Source organism: Triplophysa rosa, linkage group LG17 (assembly GCF_024868665.1).
Source record: "Triplophysa rosa linkage group LG17, Trosa_1v2, whole genome shotgun sequence".
NCBI classification, from domain to species: domain Eukaryota; kingdom Metazoa; phylum Chordata; class Actinopteri; order Cypriniformes; family Nemacheilidae; genus Triplophysa; species Triplophysa rosa.
In genome coordinates this window covers 7,320,676-7,346,832 of record NC_079906.1, presented here as the reverse complement: position 1 = coordinate 7,346,832, position 26,157 = coordinate 7,320,676, and the positions used below count along the sequence as shown (strand labels likewise).

Here is a 26,157-nt window from a genome sequence, read left to right as displayed (position 1 = left end):
GGATCTCCGGACCCCAGTTTGAAAACCCTTGGTCTAACACACAAACACCAAAATGTGTGCGTATAGATATGTGTGCATTTGCAGTGACAACAGTCCGGATAGAGGCACAGCCATTTCAACCTTAGTGACCCTTTCTCTTGTTTAAAGGTCAAATCCTTGAATTTCAATGAACTGGCTCTATCCAGAGCGACCCTTTCAAGAAGACCTCAAAACTACCATGCAATTCCCTTCATCTGACCCTTCAGCCCCCCCCCTCCTTCTTCTCAGTGAAATGCTCACCATCATATTTGTCAGTACTATTAAACTGAGCACAGATAAACTCACTCTTTTTGTTAAGTCAGGCCAACAGACAAACATGCATAGGCCTACATGCATATTCACACGTACATGTCATCCCTATTGTATTTATAGTCAGAAATCCAAGGATTACTGACCCTAAAGCTTTAGAATATTAAAACAGCTGTTTTAATGTTTAGCGGCGATTTCCATGTGTGTTTGTATGACGCATGAATGGAAAAGATCAGCAATAATGACAAATAAATTCCAGTCAGAATAAATTTTATATGTATATTAGCTGGTCCACTTTTGGATAAACTGACTAAAATGTTCTCGGTTGCAATGCAAAACCCCATTGTCAACTCAGTTTGTACTCATTTAATGTATTGCTTTCAAAGGTATCCAAGATCAGAAACATAATATTTGAGCGGATTTGGATTTTGGACAATATTATTGATATTTTCAGGGCGCTCATTGAATGACCTCACACTCTGTTGTAATCTATAGGGGGCTTGCCCTGTTAAGATCAAACACATTTTTGTTTTAGTTTTCATTCATGTTTATATTTTAGCTGTAGTTTTAGTAAACCATAACATCCCCAGTCCCTGCATCTATCTTCAGGAAACACACATCCGTCCTCCCTAAAATTTGCCTGATTGTTTAAATCACAACAGATGTGCCATGCTGGCATAACATAATACCAGAGTACTCGTATTATTTCTGCAGAATATTGTAAGAACAGTACACAGTGTGATACTTCCCTGCATTCATGCGAAAATATAATGACAACATTTGCGAAAATGTGCGGTGCACAACAAAACACGAAATGCTGCATTCTAGTATGAAAAATAAACCAAAACTAATATCAGAGACAATATCCATAACAATTCGTTACAGTTTTTAATACTCAAAATGGAAAATAACCTTTTCCCCCATGTAACTAGATGCCACCTGTTGATTCAATCATGCACCACGAGCAGATATGATGTGATCAGATCAGATGTGAGAAATGTAAGAATGTCATGTGACAACAGTTATTGTAGCAAAATGATTTTTTTTTACAAAATACATGCAGTAGGCAGTAGGCAGTATACTGTAAACGTAAGCTGGTATTCTGAACATAGCCAGCAACATGAACAGATAAAGAAAATAAAACAAAGAGCATTTGTTAAATTCAATGGTGCTCATAGCATTTTCTTCTAATTGTCTCCAGTTGTGTCCTAGGACTGGGTTAGAGGAAAGGCGACATTTATAGACCACTGCAAGGGAACATATGTTTTGTGTTGTTTGTGTCAATGCAAGTGAACTAATCTTTCCCACTGAATGCTGTCCTCGTGGGGAATACAGTTATTTCTAAACAATTTAAATCAAAGACATCTAAAAACAAAACCATGACTTAGTTCCAGTGATGAAAAAGGCAAGTCAAATTACTCTAGACCTTACTCTAGATCTATCTATCTATCTATCTATCTATCTATCTATCTATCTATCTATCCTATCTATCTATCTATCTATCTATCTATCTATCTATCTATCTATCTATCTATCTATCTTCTATATCTATCTATCTATCTACAATATCACTATCTACCTACACCTACCTACATACTACCTACCTACCTACCTGCCTACTACTCTCTCTCCTCTCTCTCTCTACCTACCTACCTACCCTACCTACCTCTCTATCTCTATCTCTAATCTCTATCTTCTCTCTCTCTCTCTCTCTCTCTCTCATCTCTCTCTCTCTCTCTCTCTCCTTCTCTCTCTCTCTCTCTCTCTCCTCTCTCTCTATCTATCTATCTATCTATCAGTCTGTCCAACAGATGGTTCAGATGTCTTATCTTATAAACAGTTTAATCTCTCTATAGCCTTAAAGACTAATTATGTCTTTAAAAATGATGTCTGAGTTTTGACAGTGTTTTTCACGGTAGAGTTATGACACAACCCGCATGACATGTCCCAGCTCGCCCGTATTTCAACTTTAACCAAACTTCTTTTTTCTTTGGACTGGCTTTAGATTATGTTTTATTTTGAAGAAAAAGGAAGCAGGTGTTCTCTTTGTGTAAATGGGTGGCAGATTTTGCCCTCAATAAAGATTTCCTCTGTTTGTGGTTGATGTTATTTCAAAATGATGCTCTTTTTTTGGAGAAACAATGGAGGCAACACTCCCAGAAAAGGGTTTCAACAGCAAATCATTTTTCATTTATTACAATGCTTTTATGGATATTCTGTCACGAGGAACAAAACATGTCCTGGAGGTTTAAACTTTGTGCTTGTTGATTTTGGGAGAGGCAGACTGGTTCTACCAAAGTATAAAGAAATAGAGCCATGTTTTATAAGGTTGAAGCTGTACACAACATATGGTAACACAACTGTGTGTGTTCTCGCAGCACTTTCTGTGAGCTTCACATCAGTCCTTCATGCCACATCCAAAAGTGCAGCGTCATTCGCATCAGAAAACTTCTCTGTTATTCCTTTAGGCGTGACAAAACCGATAGCAGCGCTACACAAGTCAGCGGTAAATCACGAATACCATACTGAAACCCGCTCTTGCTTCAATATCACAGACACTTTGAGGTGTCTGTTTGCTCTATGATCACTGCAGAACAGATTATATGGTCAGAGGGATGAATGTAGGGTTGGTGTTTGGTGGAAAGTGTGTGTGTGCGTGTGTGTGTGTGCGTGCGTGTGTGTGTGTGTGCGTGTGTGTGTGTGTGTGTGCGTGTGTGTGTGTGTGTGTGTATGGAGACTCATCTCCACCGTTAAGCAACAATGAGCTCCTGAGCTCTGGAATTCAGAAGACTTTTCATTATCTAGGCATTTTGCAGTGAGGATTAGAAAGAGGGGCAGATTAGTGTGTATGTGTGTGTGTAGTGGAAGGATTAGAGACGGGGCAGATTAGACCTTTACAATCCCACAATCGTGCTCTGCTAAATCACCATGGAAGACATCCCGCTGCCATCTGATGCACACACAAACGCTGATCTTAGAAGCTGTATTATTAGTAAGGACCTCTTATAGATGGAGTTGTTTTCATAAAAAGCTATTGATGAATGATAAAATTATATTAATGCCTCTAGACCTGACCTTAACATAAAAATATATAAGAATAAAAAAAACTATAAGAAATTAAAATAATTTTTATTTCTTTATTTACATATAGAAATTATATATTTATATATTTATATTCAGTGTTGGGTAAGTTACTCTGAAAATTACATATTCTATTACATATTACATATATAGTTACTAATTACATATTCAATAATGTAATTAGATTACTGTACAAATTACTCTCTCCAAAAGTATTTAGTTACTTATTACTAATTACTTTCTATGTCCTATATCAACCTTGATTAGTTAAGTGATTGAAGGATAGACATGAAACGTAAATTCATTCAAATAAATAATATTAAACTGCATAAAGTATTTTTAACTGACTAAAGTATTACAAATGTGAGAATTATACATTAAAACAGGGATTTTAAAGTTAGACTTTTGAATTTTGATGTCAATTCCACCATTGCACACACATGTATTACACAAAGTATTTAGTTTAATTACATCAAAAGTAACTGTAATTAAATTACAGAAAAAATAAGAGTAATACCTTACTTTTCCAAGGGAAAACTTGTAACTTAGTAACTAGTTACACCCAACACAATATGTTTGTAGTGTATTAAAGGTCCAATGTTTGGGAGGATCTATTGCAAGAAATGCAATATATTATACATAACTGTCTTCAGAGTTGTATAAAGACCTTACAGTTGTGTTTTTATTACCTTAGAATGAGCTATTTCTATCTACAGACCGTGGGTCGCCTTACATGGAATTCACCATGTTGTTTCTAGCCCTAAGAAGCCCTAAACGGACAAACAGAGCGTGTTTTGTAAATATGTTATCTCCTTCGGCAAAGAAGCGAAAACAAACCGAGCTGTTGGTTGCAATTCGCAACCTTACCACTAGATGCCACTAAATTTCATTAACTGGACCTTTAATATGCAATTTTATACATTTTTCTGTGTGTGGGGGGGCTTAGCCTTTCTATGTCAAGATATTTAATACCAGTCATTTCCAGTTTTTGATGTTTCTTTCTATACAGTCATTAGCTAATAAAGAATTCAAAGATGTGAGCATTTACTTGCCCATAACCCAATAACTTACTATATATATTTATTTTCATCTTTCTTTCTAAATCCTGACACACACATCTTACACTGTGAACCACAATAACTTATGTGTGCTTTAAGAATAACTGCAAAGTAAATAGACCGCTTTTTCAGGTTGACCCAGGTTGGTGCGACATGAGTTTTTACAAGGGTGTCGCTTCTCTTGTTTACTTTGTGAAAAGTCCTCTACTACAAGGTGCAGACATCAAACGCAAATACTCCCTGAACTCTCACACACTCAGTATAACCACAAACACAGACACACATCAAACACCCAGACGTATAGACAAACGTGGCTGTTGTTTATTTTTTAATAAAGATCTTATTGCTCTGTTTCAATTTAGGGTTATGTCTCGCGCTGAGGTGTTTGATGGCAGGTGTGTGTGTAACTGAAACAGTGAGACAGAATATTTGAAACGTGCCCCTGCTGCAGGGCAGACGAGTGTGTTGTCATTGTTCCAGATTCCTCAGTAATGACTCTCAAAACTGATAATTGCGAAGGACCACTTTTCTCCCAAAAGTTCTCACATAAAACCAAAAACAGTTGAGCACTTGCATGCCAGGCCCTTTTTACCTCATCTTATTCGTTTTTATACCTTTTTATTGGCACAGAACAGTATAGAGTTGACAGGGAAGCGTTGGGTAGAGATAGAGGAGCCGGTTTGGCAAAGGACTCTTGAGACGGTAATCTAACTCGGGTCGCCGTGAGCGCAATGGCACTACATTTCGGTGCCTTAACCAAGGGGCTATCAGCACCGACACAATCTATGCATTTCATAGTTGAAAGCACACATCTTTGACTTGATGCAAACGAGAGAATTACATTCTGCTTAACACATTTCTTCATGTTACCCTGAAAATTCCTCCAGAGGTCATTGAGTTGAGTTTGACCTTAGTGCCCGGATCACACTGTAGCCTACAATACTTTGACTAGTTTATAGCTATAAAATGTGTGTAATAGTGTGTAACTTTACAGTAAGGTTGTATTTACGTTAGTTAATGCATTAGCTAACATGAACGATATAGTTTTTCAGCATTTACTAATCTTTTACAGAATTTAACTATTTATTACATATTTTTCATGTATTTTTTAAAATATGGTAATAAAACTTAAAATTACAAAAAGACAGCAAATTTAAAAGAAAAACTGGGAAAACATGTAATTGTGCAGGGGCCCCAGCTACCAGAAATATTTTTTACGAGATATTTTTTGCAGTGAATGTTAGTTAATGCCAGTACAGTTGGCCATGTCAGTTCATGGGTGCATTAACTAATGTTAACAGTTTCAACATTTGATTTCAAACATGTATTAGTAAATGCTGAAATCAACATAACCCAAGATTAATAAATGCTTTAGAAGTACTGTTTATTGTTAGTTCATGTAAGCTAATGCATTAAATTATTTTTAACAAATACAACCTTATTCTCAACTATTATAAATAAGATGCCCTGTCACGTCTGCACCTTTGGGACCTTATCTTAAATTAAATTATGATTATGACATTTTCTGGAGCTTCAATTTGTGTTTACCAGAACTTACGCACGAGTATTAGTAATGCAGCATTACTGGTTTAATCACATGTCTGTAAAGGTAGTCTAACATAACACATCCCTTCACTTCACTTTCTTTACCTGACTTACATATCCAGTCATAGATGTTATATCCAAACATTGTATTGTTTAAGTGACATGCATAAAAACTAAGAATAACAGGTAAGGCAAATAAAAAGTTTGATCGAACATCCCCATTAAGTCAACATCAAAACCTATAATGTTCTGAAGATATAAAGCTAGTTTTAAGGACTGGCATTGGAACAAATCATGTTGCAATGCATTCGTGTTGCTCAAAACTTTAGGGTCATGGGTTTGATTCTCATACATGAATTGATCCAATGTTTGGAACTTGAATGCACTGTAAGTCTCTTTTGATTAAAGCGTCTTCCAAATCTATAAATATAAGCATGGGCTCTTTTCTATCAAACGTTTCAATGGAGATTTTGGATCTTCAGAAGGAGCGATCTGCCTCTGGGGGCGAACAGGAAGGTGCTTATACAGCTTCTTTATAGTTACTCCTCTCTCTTTCATGCGCTGTTATTTTAAGCCATTTCACAGGGACAATTTTCAAAGGCAACTTGCATAAAGACTGTAGACAAGAGAGAACCCTATGAAAGGCGTTTTATAGTTATAGAAAGTTATTGAAAGGCAATACAAGACGTTGACAACTTGCTTCAAGAAATATAGTCATTAAGAGAAAGTGCGTTCCGGCGTGTTTGTGTGAGACCTTCAGAGCCGCGCTCCTCTCGAACAGGTCCTGACTGGAAAACAGGTGCTGAAGGGCCTGTGGTGATGAGTCTACAGGCGTCTTCAAAAACGAGGGGATCAAAGAGAGCTACTAACCCTGCCTACAGTCAGTCAACCTACAGATTTATGTTAGTGTTTGGTGAGCTTAACGCACAACTAGGGTCAGAAACTCGTACAGGTACTTTATCAGAAGTGTTTCTGCAGAAAAAAACAGTTGGTGCTGGATTACAAGGTTGTTCCTTAAAGGGATAGCTCACACAGAAACAAAAATTCTGTCTTCATTTACTCCCCCTCATGTCATTTCAAACCTGTATGACTTTCTTTCTTCCGCAGAACACAAAAGATGATCTTTTGGAAAAATGTTGGAAACCGAACAATTTGGGACTCCATTAACTTCCATTATATGGGTACACTACTGAGGCATTTCACAAAATATTTTCATTTGTTTTCCACTGAAGAAAGAGTCATATGCAGGTTTCAAAAGGCATGAGGGTGAATAAATAATTTTATTTTTGGGTGAGGAAATAGTTGACCCATAACTAAAAGTTGCACCCTCAAGTTGCTCCGAATACACGTTGTTGTGGAGCAGTGGTTCTCTACTCTGGCCCGCGAGATCCATTTTCCTGCCGAGTTTAGCCCCAACTCTGATAAAACACACCTGAACAAGCTAATCAGCATCTTCAGTAACAGATTAATGGATTAAAAACGTAATGCAGAGCTGCGCATATTGCTTGGCATATCGCATTAGCGCAAATCTATCGGCGTATGACATTGAAGTACCACGAGTGAGATTCAAGTGCCGATTGTTCCGTATGCATTTGAATCGCTCTTGTGGTACTTTAATGTCATACGACAATAGATTTGTGCAGTGCCACATTAAGTTGAACACATCTATTCCTAAAGACACTGATTAGCTTGTTCATGTGTGTTTTATCAGAGTTGGGGCTAAACTCGGCAGAAAAATGGATCTCGCGGGCCAGAGTTAAGAACCACTGTGGTGGAACATCTGTTGTGGAACAGGTTCTGTACGAAAAGGACCAACCTAATCTCACAGTAAACTTCTTAACTATTGTACGATGCGGCTAATTCATATAAATTCGTACAATGAGAATCGTACAAAAACGTATGATTTTTAGACAAATGCAATACTGAGCCTTACCCCACCCCAAAACCTAACATCAGTGGCGCGAAAGCAAGTCGCACTAAAACAAATAAGATCGTACAAATTCATTGGTTATAGCTACCTTGTTAAATAGTTATGAATTCCTGTGAGATTGTGTTGAAAGGACATAAAAATACAATACTGTAAATGTATATGTTTTCCAAATCCCTTGCAACACAATCTGACGGCAAAAACGTAACTATTTTTTCGAAGTGGCTAATTTTGGCTAATTCTTAGGATCTCATTCATACATTTTAGTGAGATTTGCTTTTGTGCGAGTGATTTTAGGTTTGGGAGGGAGTTAGGGCGGGGCTTCAGTATTGTTTTTTCTAGTAATCGTACGTTTTTGTACGATTCACAACGTACGTATACATATGAATATGCCATCTCATAATATAGTTACGAATTCCAGTGAGATCAGGTTGGCCCTCCACAAAACCTCTCGACTCCCTTCACATATACAATGTTTAGTTATGACACATGCAACAATAAATGAAACTTGTCATCGAACGCAATCATGAATACGCTGACGGCGAGGAAATAATAACAGACCTCTTTCTTCGACATTTACGATGCTTACTGATTCACACAGGTTGTACTGAATCAATTGAACAAACCCACATATAAAACATTTGATGATTCATAACAACACTCATGCTCATTCTCTGATTCTGATTGGTCGATTGCAGTCAAACTCACTTACAAAACAGGTGGACATATTTTATGAGAAATATGTGTGGGTTACCCTGGAAATTGGATGTTTACCAACCACAGGTGAAGATTTTAGTCCTGTACGCTTCCCAGAAAACAGACCTTTCAGTACTACAAAGCTCTGGACGTGACATTCAAGCTGAAGTTCTTTACACTTCAACTTTTACCTCACTTCAAAACACTCACTCCATCTTTGCCGAGTAAACCTGCCTTTAATTCTCAACTACAGAGAAGGAAGAAAAAAGTGAAGGGGTCTTTAGTAGCTGCAGGAATGGTAACTGTCATTGATATTTACAGTTCTGCTCACACACCTCAGGGCCCTGAGTCCAGGTGGCCCTTAAACAGCCTTGTGTGTACACAAGTGCGTGTATGTGTGTAAGAGAGAGAAAGAAAGACAGGGCGGTGTGAGTAGAACAGAGGTGTGTGTGTATGTGTGTGTGTCAAATGAGGCCTCTTTGATTCATGTGCCTGAATTTTGAAACACTACAAGGACGTTGTAGAGACTTGAAAAGCCCCTGGGCAAAGTACAGAACACACACTTCACTCAGGCCTTCATTAGATCAGACCTGTTTTAGATCTCTTTCTCACACACACACCACACTTGACACGTAAATTGAGCTTTAAAGGGCAGGGAAATCTTCAAAACATGCCATAATCTTATAATGACTGAGTGTTATAAATAACGGCCACCGAAATGTTTGCACTTCATCGAAATTACAGCACAGCCGCTCACTGTATGTTTTGTTAGGGCTTAGAGAGAGTTTTAGGATTCAAAACAAAAACATCTCAGTTTCAGCTGATTTGACGTCGCTGTTAATGTGTGGACAGATGATATTTTATTTAATCTTCAAAGGAGTTAGGACGAATGAATTTACATTGTTGATTCACAAATACACATTTTTAAATAGCTTGGCAAACATTTTCTGAAAACAAATCGAGCAATTTAAGAGATTGAAGTCAACATGAAGATGAACCTAAAATACCAACGAATATTTGAATGTAGACTCAAGTACGTTAAACAAAAGCTTTTGCTGGACATCAAAAGACACCTGATGAGAAATTTGTGTATGTGTGTTTTTTGCTTGCTAGTACAAACCGTTTCTTACAAATGCGGTGGTAAATGTTTCCCTGATGATGGTTTTCATGCCATGAATAAGAAAAGAATACATGCAACTCAATCAAAATCACAATTATAAAAAAGAGAAACTCAAAGAACAGGATTGGGCGTGTTTTGAAACAGATGTACTTTCCTTTTGCCTGTTTAAATGTGCATCTATTGAGCAGTGCCTTAAGGTCAGACTCACCTGTTTAAACGTCCTCGGTGGATTCAGGCTCATGACAGATGTGATCAGATTACTGAAGTGTGCAATGTTAAACATACTTCTGCATTCTCTAGACCAGGGGTCTCCAACCTTTTTGTAAGCGAGGGCTACCTGAAGATATAAAATCATCTAGAGGGCTACTTGTTGATAAAATACTTTCAAACTTGAAACACGTGATGCATTATTTTTAGGCTCACAGGACCAAATTCTGTTTTCTTTCACATATTTTTCCACTTGAATATATTAAAGCTTACAACACGTGCTAATAACATTTCATGATGATGTAGCACTTGGCTGATACGTATAGTCACAGATTCGTCAACTGTCCTGAGCTTTATTGTTGAGCCCTGTGTTTGGCGGGCACCTTACAGAGTTTATGCGGGCTACCAGGTGCCCGCGGGCACCACGTTGGAGACCACTGCTCTAGACAAACAACTTTGGGGTTTACTGTGTATACTCGAGTTGCATTGATGATCAAGGAGGCGTGTAGATTCCCGCCAATCAAAAGCTTATGATAGCAGCTTTAATCATCTAAAAATGATGATGATGATGCGTTGCTTTTTGGCAGTTATGCAGTTTGTTGCATTTTTCCATAGCAGTCCAATACTTTTTTTTTACACTTTTTTGTCAGTGCCCCTAATGTTGCATCTACCAACATTAGGAGCACTGACATTGTATTTTTAAGAATAGCACATAACATCATAAATTTACTATTGTTACACATAATATGTAACTTCTTTTTATTTCCCCCTATGCCTTTTGTTTATTAGCTGAGGGTAATGTGAATTCCCCAAGAATTGTCAAATCTCCCTTTTATGATCGACAGAGGCTTAGCTTAAAATAAAGTTTAATAAAATGAGCATAGAGGATCCTCACATATGATTGTAATAACAGACTTTAACATTCTGCTCTGCAACGTGAAAAAGACAAAAGGCTAAATCAAAGGCTATATACTTCAAAAATGACCCATTTTGATGTTACAAATAAAACAGAGGAGAAAATCCCTCGAAACCTGGAGACCAAAACAAAACAAACTTTAAAGACTTTGCTTCAGTATTGTTTATCAATGAAACATGGAAGTGAATAGATTAATTTTAATGAGATAGAAATATAAAAGCTAGAGCTTTTTCTGAAGAGTCTTTGTATAGAGAAGAGAACAAAGCCTTTATTCATATTTTTGATAAATGTTATATTTGGGATTTACTTTTTCTACTGTAGCCCAATAGGTAGAGCATTGTGTTAGTCCAGAACTACAAGCACATGAGCACAAGACCTGTATCCTTTGACCTGAGATCTCTGATGTCTCAAGTCAGTGTTTAATCTCCTATGAAAGTTGTACAAGACTAGAAACATGACCATCACCAAAACTTTTACTTAGTGGACTGATCATACCAACATCTTAAGCCTTGGGTTATGTTTTTTTATCTTAAGGATGTTTTGAAAACTATGACTTATGAAGAATATTAATGTAATCTTGTGAGTCAAGTAATTCCCAATAGACTTGCTTTTAAAATCAGATTAGACAAGAGTCTTCCTACTTTGTGAACGTTTAAAACGTTTAAAGCATATATTCACACAAATGATAAGGTTCCTTTGTGAATCACGGCATCAATTTCAAAATGTTTAAAACTAAAATGTTTTTATTCTTATAAAATATGAACCTTTAGAAATATACACAAATGTCTGTGGGGCATAAAAAGGAGAATAACAAAACAAACCAGGGGTCATGTACTCACTGTAAAAAACAACTCAAATAACAAGTTTTCTCTTTGTGTCTGCAATATTTAGTGCTTAAAGATTTACTTTGTCCCAAGGAGAGGCTTGACAATGGGCAGTTCAATCTCCGCTGATGCCGTATTGAGCAGCTGCACTCCAATGTCAATGCAGTTGTGTATGACACAGCCTTCATTTTCATAGAAAAGCCACATGACCACGCCACAGAGGAGCCGCTTTTCCCCGAGCCATTCATGCCCATTGTTTGTTGAGTCCTTTCATTGTCTTTAATCACAGCCCTACAGTATCCGAGTGTATTTCTCTCTGTCACTAAGGGAAACAACTATTGCACATGATACAGGCATCCCAACGTCATGACAACAACAGGGTCCGGCTCCCTTTTCTTTGTCCGAGAAAACAGTCTCCAAAGTCTGCCAAGTTTCCCCAAATAGTAAGCACTAAGAGCTAAAGCCTAAGCAGACATTGATCTCGTATATTCACACAGATTTAGAAAAAAACCCGCGGGAGCATCTTTTAAAAAGAAATACGAGTCCTCCGCTGGTTCTTGACTTTAGAAAACAGTTTGTTTACTCCAAGTCCAGCATTTTCTTGTTTGGCTGTATAGAGCACCAGCTCATACACACGTGGCGGGAGGACCTGCTGGTTCGTACTTGGTTTTATGTCCTTTCAGTGCAGGATGAGGCTTGAGGTACGGTCCGCTGCCCGTGAAAACACACGCTGCCTTCCTCCTGGTCTTTTTCTTCAGTTTGCGGCTGAAAACGTTCTGCCAGGACTGCAGCGTTTTGGAGGTCCAGATCCACATGCCGCTGGTGATCCCCACCACCAGCAACATGAAAATCTTAACCATGAAAATCTCCACGGCCGGAATGGAGGTCTTCATCACGCACTCCTCGCCGCTCATACCGTCCTCAACGCACTTCTGCTCACCTGCAAGGATCTTCCAGTAATCCATGTTGAGTCGCTCGTAAAAATAGCAAGCGATGACACAAGTGGCAGGAACCGTGTAAAGGACCGAGAAGATGCCGATCCTGACCATCAGCTTCTCCAGCTTATCCGTGTTCTCTCCCTCGGTCTTCATAACTTTGCGGATGTGAAAGAGTGCCACGAACCCTGAGAGCAGAAAGGAAGTGCCGATGATGAGGTAGCAAGAGAGGGGAATGAGAACGAAACCGGTCAAGGCTTTGACGTCCATGCTGCCAACGTAGCACACCCCTGTGAGCTCATCTCCTGCCACCTTCCTCATTACCAGAATCATGATTGTCTTGATGGCGGGTATGGCCCATGCTGCCAGATGAAAGTAGCTGCTGTTGGCTTCGATGGCCTCATGGCCCCATTTTTTTCCAGCCGCCAGGAACCATGTCAGAGTAAGTATGACCCACCACAGGGAACTGGCCATGCCAAAATAATACAGAATAAGGAACACTATAGTGCATCCTGTGCTCTCCAAGCCCTCCTGGATGATGTACTGCACGCCGGTATCGCGGTCGCAGGCCACGTTTTCGACCCCCACAAAAAGCCGTACAAGAAACCCCACTGAGTACACACAGTAAGACATTGAGAGAAAGATGATGGGACGCTCGGGGTACTTGAAACGCTGTGGATCGATGAGGAAGGTGAGAACGGTAAACGCGCTGGAGATGAAGCACAGTATGGACCAGATGGCGATCCACACCATAGAGAAACGCTTGTCGCCCTGACTCCAGTACACGTCGACATTGGAGTAACATTTGGGGGCACATGACTCACTCTTCTGCACATAATGAAACTTTCCAGGGTTGCTGCACGTCGTCTTTCCAACCCTCTCTTTAATAGGAAGTTCTTGACTGTTGCCCAGACGAGGGGGTCTGGAGTCGGGCGGCTGAGTGTGGGACCCCTTCGGGGGATCATCTGTGCCGTTGTTAGGTGCCTCCATGCAGAGGTTATTGGGGTCATTTTTGTTTGGCAGCTTGGAGCAGTCCAGCGAGTCAGGCCACTGGAAGCTAAATTGTGCCATGATTGGAGAACACTTCTGCCTCGCCTGCTCGCACATTACTCGGCACGCCGAGATGGGTGTGGATACCTGCTCCGTGCACATGGGAGCTTAGATCGAGCACAAGAAAAACTTCAGATGGCTGTGGCAGCCGATCTCGATCAGCGGCGCAAACTCGTGCAGTTTAATGGCCGCTTCACTTTGATCCTCATGTCCCATTGAGTTTGGCATTACTGTCAAGTTGTAGCCGATGTCTTTACAAAGAGGAATAGCGATCTCCTGGCATCTTCCTTCTCCAGGGTCTATGGAACTGATAGCAGAACAAACTCCAGCCACGCACAGCAGCACAAAGCTGAGAGCATCCAGTCCAAACGAGGCACCGAACATTTTAAATGTATATTAACTCATGTAGCAGGAAAAAGTGAGAGATGTCTTTCAGAAAAAGCTATGAAATCTTTTTGCTTAGAGAAGGCGCTTCATTGTTGCTTTTTGTGATTTACCAAAAAAAAAAACTTTAAGGATGAAACTGCATCAGAGAAAAACTTGACACGTTTTTCTTTCAGTCAGAAATGAGTTGATAATAGTGTTTCAAACAACGTTCAGTTCACAAATATCTGGCAAAATCCGTATAAAATCTTGATATTAGGAAAAATATTGCACAAAATTTTCACATGTAGGCTTTCGTTTATGTTCAATCCACACATAGGCTGACAAACCCTTCGGAAGCTCCTGTGAGATTATGTTGACCGTCTGCTTCCCTCACGGACTTCACTTCAACTCCTCGCGCTACTTTCCACGTTCATCCTCCGCAAAGTATCCAAACTCAACCGGTTTCCATCACACAGCGCAAGACACCTGGTCGTTTAATCGCAATAAATATGACTGAATGAATCCGCTCCGTAAACCGACAAATATTTCCTCCAGACACTTGTCTACAGTTGCTCGCGCTCAGTCTGTGTCTGTCTGAGCTCCTCCGCTTCAGTCCTGAACTAACCTGCCAAAAGATCCGCCTTCAAAGACAGCTGCTTTACATAAGAAAGCCCAAACTGACACACTGATTATCCTTAAACCGTGCGGAACTGCCTGTGCAGACCTCAAATCCTGCTCACAGCCTTACCGCGAGATCACACTAAATTGCTGCCTGGCCATTTGTTGTTGTAGTTATTTTCTCCGTTTACAACAGCGTGTCAGACGTTTACGCTCTTCCGCGCGCGCAAGTGGCAAATCTCTCACCGAGGACGAGCAAACGGCTTCCAGTAGCCTTGCGATATGTCCCCCTTCTTTCCGCAACGGACGATTTTCACGGTCCAGCCATTGTGGGAAGAGAGAAAGGAGTTTAATTCCTTCAAATTCCCCCTCGCGTTTTATTGTTGACAGAATTGCAACTGTTTGCTCGACTTGTGTGGTTTTGCTCTCATTCCCCATTCGTGTGTATAAAAGTGAATTGTGCTTACGATTTGACTGGAAGTAGGCCTATTTTATTTTAACTTCTCATTCATGTCCAGGATGAAAATATAATCTGGAGACTTTTTCTTATGGGTAAAAATGTATAGTATTCTTTTGGGATTTAATGTTTTAGCAGAACAACTTTTAACAAAACGTTTTTCTCATATTTTTTAACAAAATATACAACTAAAGTATTCTTCAAATGTTTTTCATATAATAGAATTTAAAAATCTCACACATACACACACGTTCATTGTTCTAGCCTACATTTGTTATGCAATTTTGTTTTAAAAGTAAATAAATTAATAAAGGTCACTGCTTCATTGGCATTTTTTTCTGTCCCATTTTTCTGTTGTCTTCTTGGTGGATTTTTGACATATTGACTGCTGTGTAACCAAAAATATTGTATTACATGATATATGAATGATACATGAGACCTATAACAAAAATAAACATAATTTGATGTTGTGCCACTTAATTAGATTTTTAGACAATTAACCAAACCTGGACTATTTCCCCCCTACATTTTAAGCCCTCAAGTATACTGCTTTTTTCCTTTGAATTTATTTAAGTGTTTCTAGTGTATTTTGCACCGTGTAAGCAGCTCAAAAGTTTTGGGTTCAATACACATAATGATAAAAAATGTACACTGTGAATGTACTGTAAGTCACTTTGTATAAAAGTACTGTAAGTGTACCACAATGGTCATGCCGTACAAAGACTGTGTTGTAGGCTACCAGAAATCAATGGAACATTCACATTTATTCCATTAATTGTTGTACACAACACTGAGTGCTTTTATAAATCTGCTGATGAATAATCATATAAATACGTAAAATGTTGTTCTCCATATTATGCAGCAATAGAACAAGTGGCCTTGTGAGCAGATGTGGGTGTGTAATGACATAAAAGACATTCTTAACCTATGCTATGGCACTTTCCATTCCTCACACCCTGCTCTCAATCATAAATAGTTGCATACAGGATAAAAATGCCTTAAGGACGAACTAAGACAAAGAGCTTTTCAGTCCTATTTCAGTGAATTCATCTTCAACACATGCTGGTGCTACGGGCTGGCAAGCCAGGACTAAGGCTTTTCTCTCGGGGCTGTAACCATGGCCCACTCCTTAACGGTTATCTGTGTATGCCAACTCCCCATAAAACAATGCACAAAAGTGCGGAGATGAGATGTCAGCTTCTAGATGTTAGCAGGGAGGAGAATTAATGTACAATTTACTGTTTTTAACGTTAATTGAAACACCAAACATTTGTTTTACAACCTAATAACTTCAACTTCAAACAGAACCATTCTGATTACATTAAGTGACATTATTAAGTAAACTTAATAGTGATAATAAGTCAAATTATGTACATTTAAAGTTTACCATTTAATGTAATGCTCATAAGTCTTCTGTTTTGAAACTGAAAACTGTTCTGTTTATATTGAATTACTACTGCACATTTATAGGTTTTGTGTGTGACTATTTTGTATCAAAAAAGATCTTGAGAATCTTGAGAGGGCTCAAAACCTCTTAAAAGGTCCCTCATGGCCCTCATGTGTCAAAAGAAAACAAACTTTTACATAAACTTATGAGTTGGACCTAAAAGTGAATCCGTATTATAGTGTTCAGATTCTTTTCTCATTGATGCTATAGTTTTCATTTCTAACCTTTAAAAATAACAAACGTGTACTATACCAATACGTTCTGTGTTTAGTCGGTGGGTGAAAAGTCTCGTGGCTGTTGTTGTGGCATACTATGATGAATCTCATTCAGCATTTAGACACTCGGTCACTTGGCACTCTCTCATGTTACCCCGTAAAACCTTGATTTATCTGTACAACACCTGATAACTTGGGTTTTCCTGGAGATCTTTGTCAGAACACTCTAAGAGCTTTTTTATGACAGCTTGTAAAGTGCTTTTCAACATATATCAGAAATGTTTTCCAGCTAGGAGGTTGAACCTGCTGGTGATCTGTATGGTGTGTGAAACGCTTTACAAGACCCGGAGATGTCTTCATCACTGTTTGACAAACAGTTTCACTATAGACAAGACTTATATAGACAATATACTATTCAGATATACATCAAGGCAGTTAAAAAAACTCAATATAATATACCTGAAGCTATACTCAGCACTGCTAAGTGCTCATATCTGGTCACCTGTATTACCCAGCAAGTAGATATTATGAACTTAAAATAGTTTTTTATCTAAATTACCAAATCGAATAAGATGGACATTGTTGGTTTTAAATTCAGTCTATACATGCCTTTGAATTAAAAAGGGTTGTTTCATTCATTATGTATGTCAGCTGTCAAAATGATCAATATCTGTTGCTTTTAATAGCTGCTTTTCATTGTATTAGCTACATTTATTTTTTACGTACAGACGCTGAAAAACTAAGCGACCATTCCTAATTTTTATTTCATCATAATTTCTAGAAGTATTGGCCATTCTAGTCCATGGGGTGTCTGTTGAATACATGTACAGATATTACTGTTTTATTTCTTTAAAGTGAATATGAACTTGTTTTCTTTGGAGTACTTGAGGTCTGAAAAAACACAGAGCACCTTCTCTGTTATTTTGACCTGTTTCTCCAGTTTTCATTTTCTGCAAATGAATGCAAAAAAAACAATATTTTTATTTGAAATTTGGGAGAAATAGTGTTAGTAGTTCACAGAATGAAACAAAATGGTCATTTTACCTAAGCACATACCTACTGTATATACAGTAAGAAAAGCAATTTTTTATATCATGTGGGATTGAACCCATGGCCTTCGAGTTACAAGCAATGTTTCACGAATTGAGCAACAGGAACATAACACTAATCCATTTCAGAATGTGTGCGGCGTTCATTAGCTAACATATTGACAGTTCCTATAGCTACATATTGAGGAGGCATAAAATCTTATCCCAGCTGATTTGTTCTCTTTTTTACACTTTTCCGTACTGTGATTGTTTTGCAGGCCGTGAGGATATAACTTTGAAGAAGGCATATGAACAGAACAGAGAATCATGACCATTCGATCTTTATCATCAGTAGCTTTGGCAGCCACTGTTTCCTCTTTCATGTTTTGTGTCTGTTTATTTCTGTCTGGCATCCACCCTCGCCGTTTCATACTCGCCCCGTTCTACAGTTATCCGTTACACACACGCGCGAGCGCACAACTTTATCTCTTCCAAAGCACAGCAGCGGCAGCTAGCTGGGTTCCATCTTGGTGGAAATCAGAAAGTGTGAGATAATTCTGTAACTAATAAAGAAAGGGAGGCCCTTTGATGGATCAGACTGAAAGATATTTCATGTTTTTGTGTGCGAGGGATTGGAGAGATGTGTGATTCTATGGAGCCTGTGTGCTCCCCTGCTGTTCCACTCTGCCTAGAAGCTGGCCCCCCTCTGGCTAATGTTATGGAGAAAGGAAGGCATTTTAGAACTGCCTCACCCCCTCCCTCGTCCCCCCCCTTTTTTCTTTTGTTCCCCTTTGAAGAATGACTTTAGACATTTTATTTACATATTTAACCATGGATGAAAGAAAAGAGCATTGCGAGAAAGAAAGCTCCCCAGGCTCTAGTGGGAATTTTGATAAGTTTAAATGAATGGAAATCTTATTAGCTGTATTATTTTCTCCGAGTCAAACGTTTTTCGGCATTGGGTGTTTTACATGCCGAAAAGGTGGTACAACAGGAGAGACCTTAATCTGAGATTAGGTGGACACGAAGGTCGCCCCGATTGGAACGTTCCCAACAGCCTCATCCTCTTGAACAAAATGTCTTTTTTGCTCCCTGATCCTCCTACTTCTGTCAGCCGCAAAGTCAAAGTGAATCTTTCTGCAGACTTCAAACTGTGCTTTGGGGAAGCGAGTATCAATTTGAATTGTGCAGCCTATTTTTATATTGGAGCATGTACAAGTGTGTGTGTGTGTGTGGGTGGTTTAAAGAGCGTTCTTTGATAAAGAGAAATGCTGGTGTTGGTGGATTTGGACTGTGTATTGTACTGAGGTCCGCCTCTAGCAGGGCATGTTGGTTAAAGATAAAGGAGGGACACAGGCTTAATCTGCTTAGCATGTCTCTGTTCTCCTCTCAAACTAAACTTTCTCTGAAACAGACTGCTTATAGATATCAGGTGCATTTAAATATTTTTTTTCTTTGTATGGTTGCAGATCTCGAATAAATATACCTGCATGCTTTATCATTGTTTACTTATGCATGCAGTTTTTAATTACTGTATCTGTGTATGTAAAGGGATTTTTCACCCAAAAACAAAAATTCTGTCTTCAATTTCTCACCTGCTTGTCATTTCAAACCTGTATAACTTTCTCTCTTCTGCAGAACACAAAAGAAGATATTTTGAAGACTGTTGGTAACCGAAGAACGGCGGTACCCATTGACTTTGGGTTTTTGTGTCTGTACAAACCATTTGCATTGGTTTTGTGTCTGTACAATAGAAGTCAATGGGTACCAACAATAGAAGTCAATGGTTACCAACATTCTTCAAAATATCTTCTTGTGTGGTCTGCAGAAGGATGAAAGTCACTATCCCTTTAAAAGTACTCAGTAAAATCTTGTTAACCATTTCTGGCTTCTATTCGTCTCAACTATAGTTTATAGTATACTGTAGTTTATTGTTTTTGGGCATCCTTATTCTTATAGAAAATACTTTTTTCTTTGAAAGTAATATTCCAAGATGTCTTCGTGGTTAATCATCAAAATATTCAGTGCACCTTTAAGAAAGGCACACTTTTGAGGTTTTGGGCCTCTAAAGTATTACATTTAAGTCGGATCTCTCCGCATGGGTGTGTGTAAAATTCATTCTTGACTGACCAGCAAGAGATGAAAGTTACGCAGCTGTGCAGACATGTGTATCTGAGTAAGAACCGAGAAGACTGCAGGATTAATCCTCTCATTGCATTCCCTCATTTTCATCCCTTGTTCAAAATGCAATCTCTTTAAAAATAGTCGGATGATTTTAGGAAAGGCGTGTGAGCTCTCCAGTTAATAATTTAAGTTCTCAGGCACTTCAAAGGCTGCTGTGTTTTTCTGCACATATGGTTTTAATGTTTCAATAACATAGAATTTATTAATGATTCTTAATTCGTCCTTTTATATATCAGACAATCACGCAGACCCACTTTGAAAACATGCTTTTCTGTTGTATCTGGGAATGAGCACTGACAGTCGATCATAATTGTAAATGAGTCGTCATATAAACACAATACAACACAATACAATACAACATTTATTTGTAAAGCACATTTAAAAACAACCAAGTTGACCAAAGTGCTGTACAGACTAGAATCAAAAATAAATAAAACAAGTCTAACGAAATTAAAACACAGCAGTAACAAACAACATTTAAACCAATGATTAGGAGGCGTTAAAAGCTAGAGAAAACAGATATGTCTTTAAAGAAGACTTGAAAACCGAAATGGAGGGGGCTAATCTAATATGACAGAGTTGATCACTGAAAAGTCTTCAGCGACATCAAACCCTGGCAGTTAAACAGACACAAAACTCTAGATGTTGTTGAGATCTGCTGTAAACACATGATTTCACGTGACGTGTTAGTAATGTGTCAGATACTCACATAGAGGGCATGTTTTCACTCTGTTCTCTGACCTCATCCAGCTTTTAAGTGGCCATCTAATAACACAACTGAGTCATTTTGAGTGTTTTCACAAGCTCGAGACATATGAGTCAAACATTAAAATGACATGCATGCCTTACAATCCAATGGCTTGATCTGAGGACTCTAAGCCATGAAGAATATGTACAAAATTCAGTCTTTAAATGTGGGTCATATGTGGGAAACTTGACGAAACCATTAACATAACAACAGATTCATGTGAAGAATAGCTGTAATAAATCAGAGAAGTTCAGAGAGAGTTTCCAATTGAAGCCAGAAGTTTAAGCAGAACATATTGAAGCACACGCCCTCTATTTTACTAAATAGCCAATAGGCTTTATATACGTCACAACCATGAACCAAGAGAAGACATTTGGGAATGAAGTAGGAAATATAAGATTATTGACATGAACGTAGTGAGTAAAGTACTTTGACACTTTTTTCATACAATGAAGTGAAGACTGCCCAGGGTTCTTTATAGGGCGCTTGAGTGTCAGCCACTAATCTAGAGGGACTGTGTTTCTGTCTCTCGTCCCCTTTTTGTCATCTAATCTGTTTCTGAGAGGCTAGACTGGAATCAGTAGTCTTTGGGTGGGGGAGGGGGTGATGGAAAGAGAGAGGGATGGAAAAAAGAGGATTTGGGGACACCCCACTGGTTTTGGCTCAGGAGGGACCATTCACACTGAAGGCTTTCTTGGGCTATTCCCACAGTACTCTCTCTTACTGAGCAGACGCACATGCACACAAACACTCACACATACCCACTCCAACTCAAATTCAATTAGAGTCCTCTTCTCTGTTCGAACTGAAATGCTGGCCTTTTCATTGCCAACGACCCCTAACTCCCCTCTCATATATATCTTGTTGTTTTTTCTTATTTTATATTTTCCTTAAACAAACACGCACACACACACACATATATATATATATACAGGAGCTGGATAGTCCAACCTAAAATGACAATGATAAATGAAAATGAAAAAAGATGATTGTATATAGACTGTATAATAGACTTCTATTGTATGAACACAAAACCACTGAGACCTTTCTCAATATGTTTTATAAAGTGTTCCACAGAAGAAAGTCAACCAGTGTGGAATGACATGAGGGTGAGTAAATTATTACATTTTTTGGGGGTGAACTATCCCTTTAACATGCAGGCAAAATTTAACTTAAAGTGTTTACATTTTGCACAACTACCTTTAAAATACCATCAATAATTCTTTTCAAACAGGTTCTCCAAACAATATGTTGTTCGATTCCAGAATTTTGGGGATCGATTCTGATTCCAATTCCTGGAATCGAAAGATTCCGATTCGATTCCCATTTGATTCCCAGTTTTACTACAGATTGTTATTAAGAAATTGACACATTTTGCAATACAAATATCTAAGTATTTATAAAGAATATTGTATGTTGTAAGTGTTTGTTAATGACAAATCTCTAGAGAGATAACTCTTTTTTCTTTACTTTCTAATATACTCACATGTTTTATTGTTGCTGCTTTTTCTCATCTTCCCATTTAATGTTAAATTTAAGTATGCTATAGTGCCGACAGGTATTGAAATAGTGCTGTCTATCTTTAACAGCTTTAAACAGACGTCCAAGTTTAGAAATATGTTATAAAACTGTGCTTTATACATGCATCTTTCTTCACGCGCACACTGCTCATCGGTAGAGAGTAAGAGAGGACGGTCTGTTTTAACTCAACTCAACTCAACTTTATTTATATAGCGCTTTTTACAATTTTCATTGTTACAAAGCAGCTGTACATGAGACATATTGACTATAAGCAAAACAATTAAAGTTGTACCTGTAAAAACAAGGAAAAGGTGAAAACACAGAAGACAGACATACCCACATACAAAACACTCCACTCACACAATATGCACATGTACTAACACACATAGACATAGACACACACACACGGACGCGCAGACACACGGACGCGCATGCACACACACACACACACGTACACAGACAAGTACGCGCACACACAGACAAGTACGCACACGCACGCACGCACAGTGAGAGCATAAATTTAAGATAAAGGATAGAGAAGCACAGGTCAAATATAACAGACTATAAATTCCTATATGCAATATTAATTAAGTAAAACTTTAAAATTCTAAAGCAGCCCCCCCGGCCAGGCAAATAGTGCAAAAACAGTATGCAAATGGTGGTGAGGAACCCAAAACTCTAATCGAGAAAAAAAACCTCAGGAGAACCCAGGCCCAACCAGGGGATTCCAGTTCCCCTCTGGCAAAAGCTGCTGCCTCTGCACAAGCTCGACAGTGCTTGCACAACAAGGCTAAATATAAATAAATAAACTTACTAATAAGGTAAATTATAGTTTTAAGATTATCATTAATAATCTAATAGCATTTGAAATTTTGTGATGAAGACGTGTCCGGTCGCCGCGTCCTTCTTTATCCAGCTCTATCATCTCAGCTCTTGTCAGGTCGCCGCTTTCCATTCTCCGCTCTATCATCAGGTCTGGCCATGAACTGCATCCTGCTCGCTGTGGTAACTGTAACTGTATTTTACAGTCCGTCTGAACAAAAATATTTATATGATTTGTTAAATGCGTGGATTTATCTATTATATCTGCATAGTGTGTGCAAACAAATCTTTTGCTTTTATCCATCAATGCAGAATATTTTTTGTCAGCATCGCGATTCCACAGCTCTAGACTTCATCTATCAGTTTTTTTCTAAAGTCAGAACTATTTTTCACAAGTATTTTTGACATTTTAACTGATGTGACTGAGTTGACAAATGAAACCAGCTAAGAGGCGGGGCTTGTGCTTATGAAGGCTCTTAAAGAGGAATCGATTCCCAGCCCTTCCAAACATTCATCAGCCATTGGTCAGGTGAACAAATAGTCACGCCCCAAACTCATGCTATTGGTTAAGTCAGAGTTTCCCAAACGTGAGGGTTCGTGAGGTACACTGTATATACCAGTGTATACACGTTGTTTCCATTACTTTGAAAAAGTAAAATTGCAAAGAAATATTACAGGTTTAATAATAAAAACCTAAAAAAATAATAAACTTTAAAACAGATGCTCTGTATATACTGGCGATGCCATTTTAATTTTTGTAACGGTATTATCTTTGCACCATAAGTTATGTTGCATATGCGCATCAATGTTCATTTGAACACTTACATGTGCTTTTTTGCGGTGTTTTTCTTCTAAATTAATTAGTGTTTTGAACCACTTGGACGAGATAATGATTCAGTGGGTTGTTCCTGAATTAGTCTCGTGAACTTTGGCCGCTTTCTTTGGCCAAGGCCCGCCCAAGACAGGTGAAACAACCAATCACGTTTTGTTTTGTGCCACGTCATGTTTAGAGTGGAAATGTCCCCGCAGTAATAGACCGGTGTACCTTCACGAACTTATCAAAAGTTAACAGCAACAACAATTATGAGTTCATGCCGTGATTTTGTAAAATTCAACCAATCAGATGAAGTCTTTCAACGTGCTGAAGTGTTTCCAGAATGCATCAGACTTTAGCCAACGTTCCGTGGGTGTGACGTCTGAGGCCAAGATTATTCTTGAATAAATCAGCCGTTTTGAACTAATTGATTGAATGATTCACTGACACTGGCTGCCACCTACCGGCTGTTTTAGTTTCACATTTAAAAGCAAGTCTGAAAAAGAAAAGTTTTACCTTTTCAAACATCACTTTATAAATGAAAGATGCCGCAAATTTGAACTGTTCTAGTGTAGCCTACTTTCCTAAAATTCCTAGACACTAGACAGTAAATATTGAAGTATATTACAGAATTTAGCTCTGCATCTGTGTATTTAGGAAATTTTGGTTTATTTCGTAGATTTGAATTGTGAACATAGCATAGCACTGTGATTGGTGTTTGATACTTCAGCTGGTAGAGTATCGTAATACATGTTTATGTTATCGTGACAACCCTATATCATACCACAAAACATTTTATAATCATGCAAGTGTACAACCATTGGTTGTTTGAGGTCCAGTATGGAAAACTAAAACGATGGCTGGAAAATACAGCAAATTGCTTTGAGTTTATGTGTGTCTATAAGGGGAGGGGTGTCAGTGAGAATTTGTCCAGCTGTTCTTTGTGTCAACCTGTTATTTCCCTTGAGAAAGTGAATGGTGCTTGTGTGTGTATCACAGAATATGGGAAAGAGAATCTCTTTATTACTGCCATCACCACACTTTGCCTCTCATTCTTTACTCTATTCAGCCACGAAGCCTCTCGCTAATGCATTTACAACTGTCTGCTTGTAATGGGCTTCAGCAAAGATTAATGTACATGCTCCTCAGAGAGCGATAGAGAGAAAGAGTGCCTATGCGTATTTTGCTTAACAAAAGCCAAAGGCCAATCAGAAACATCATGTCATAGTGTTTGGATTCAAGCACACAGAATGCAGTTATTCCCATTCGTCCAGGTCAGCAGGACTTTCTGTGCTGTGAACAGACCATTGATTATCTCAACAACGTCTGTGAATGTTTCATCCCTCAGACCTGTAAAGTGTGACGAGAGAGGGGGAGAGAGGAAGAAGATAGATTGAAAGGAAGTCCTTTCCTATAAGCTCTGAGCGTTAAGCCGCTTGTACTTACTCTTTAATGTCCTAAGTACAACTATCTGTAGTATTACTAAAGGCATTCTGGGAAAACTTTCAGTGGTGGACTGCAAGTCAACTTGAGTTTGAAGGACTTAAAGATAAACAAATCTAATCACTTGCTTCAAGGGGAGTTTTAGGTTGGCTGGAATATCTAATGTGACTCTTCAGTAGTCTTAATTTGATGATTTAGAGCTGTCTCAGTCCGTCTGAACAAATTACAACAAGAAAGGGCATTTTCAGAGGGTTTATTTTTGGGCCCGAGTATGAGAGACAGAGGGAGGGAAAGAGAGAGATGATGAAAGAGAGAAAGAGAGAGATTTGGAAAAGCGAAATCCTCCAGAAAACTTTCCTCTCCATTCATTATAGTGCATGGAAGCCAATTCATGCGGTGGCAAATTGAGATCAAAGCCAAATTAAAGCTGACTCGTTCAAAGGCAGATAAAACCAAGCGAGCCCGCAGCGAAAATTTTCTCCATTGATTCCTTCCTCCTTCACTCTTTCCTTCGTTCTTTCGCTCCTCTTCTCCGACAAACCTTTGGATTTACTACTTTGAAATGTCCTGCAGCAAAGTGTTGAAATGACGAAACAAACAAAACAAAAGCTCTCAAATAACAGCTCAGACGAAACGCCACAATGCTAACACTATAAACTTGGCTTTTACATTCACACTGCAGTTGAGAAAGCAAACAATGTTTGACTTCATTTGACCAGTGGTTGACTTCAAGAATGTGGACCATGCAGGGTTCAAGTGCTTGACTGAATGAAAATGCAAAATACAACTTCAATTCTGTCCGGTCAACCTTTTTAATGCAATTACAATAAATAGAGAATACTCTTAT

The 26,157-nt window shown here is 38.5% G+C and overlaps 1 protein-coding gene across 1 annotated transcript; it reads right to left on the bottom strand.

Moving 5' to 3' along the window:
- Nucleotides 1-10,664: 10,664 nt before the first annotated feature.
- Nucleotides 10,665-15,056, bottom strand: fzd10 (frizzled class receptor 10). Its single transcript, XM_057357376.1, is given in 1 exon segment — nt 10,665-15,056. A coding segment is annotated over 1 exon segment (1,743 nt). The 5' UTR covers nt 14,032-15,056; the 3' UTR covers nt 10,665-12,288.
- Between the last annotated feature and the right edge of the window lie 11,101 nt (nt 15,057-26,157).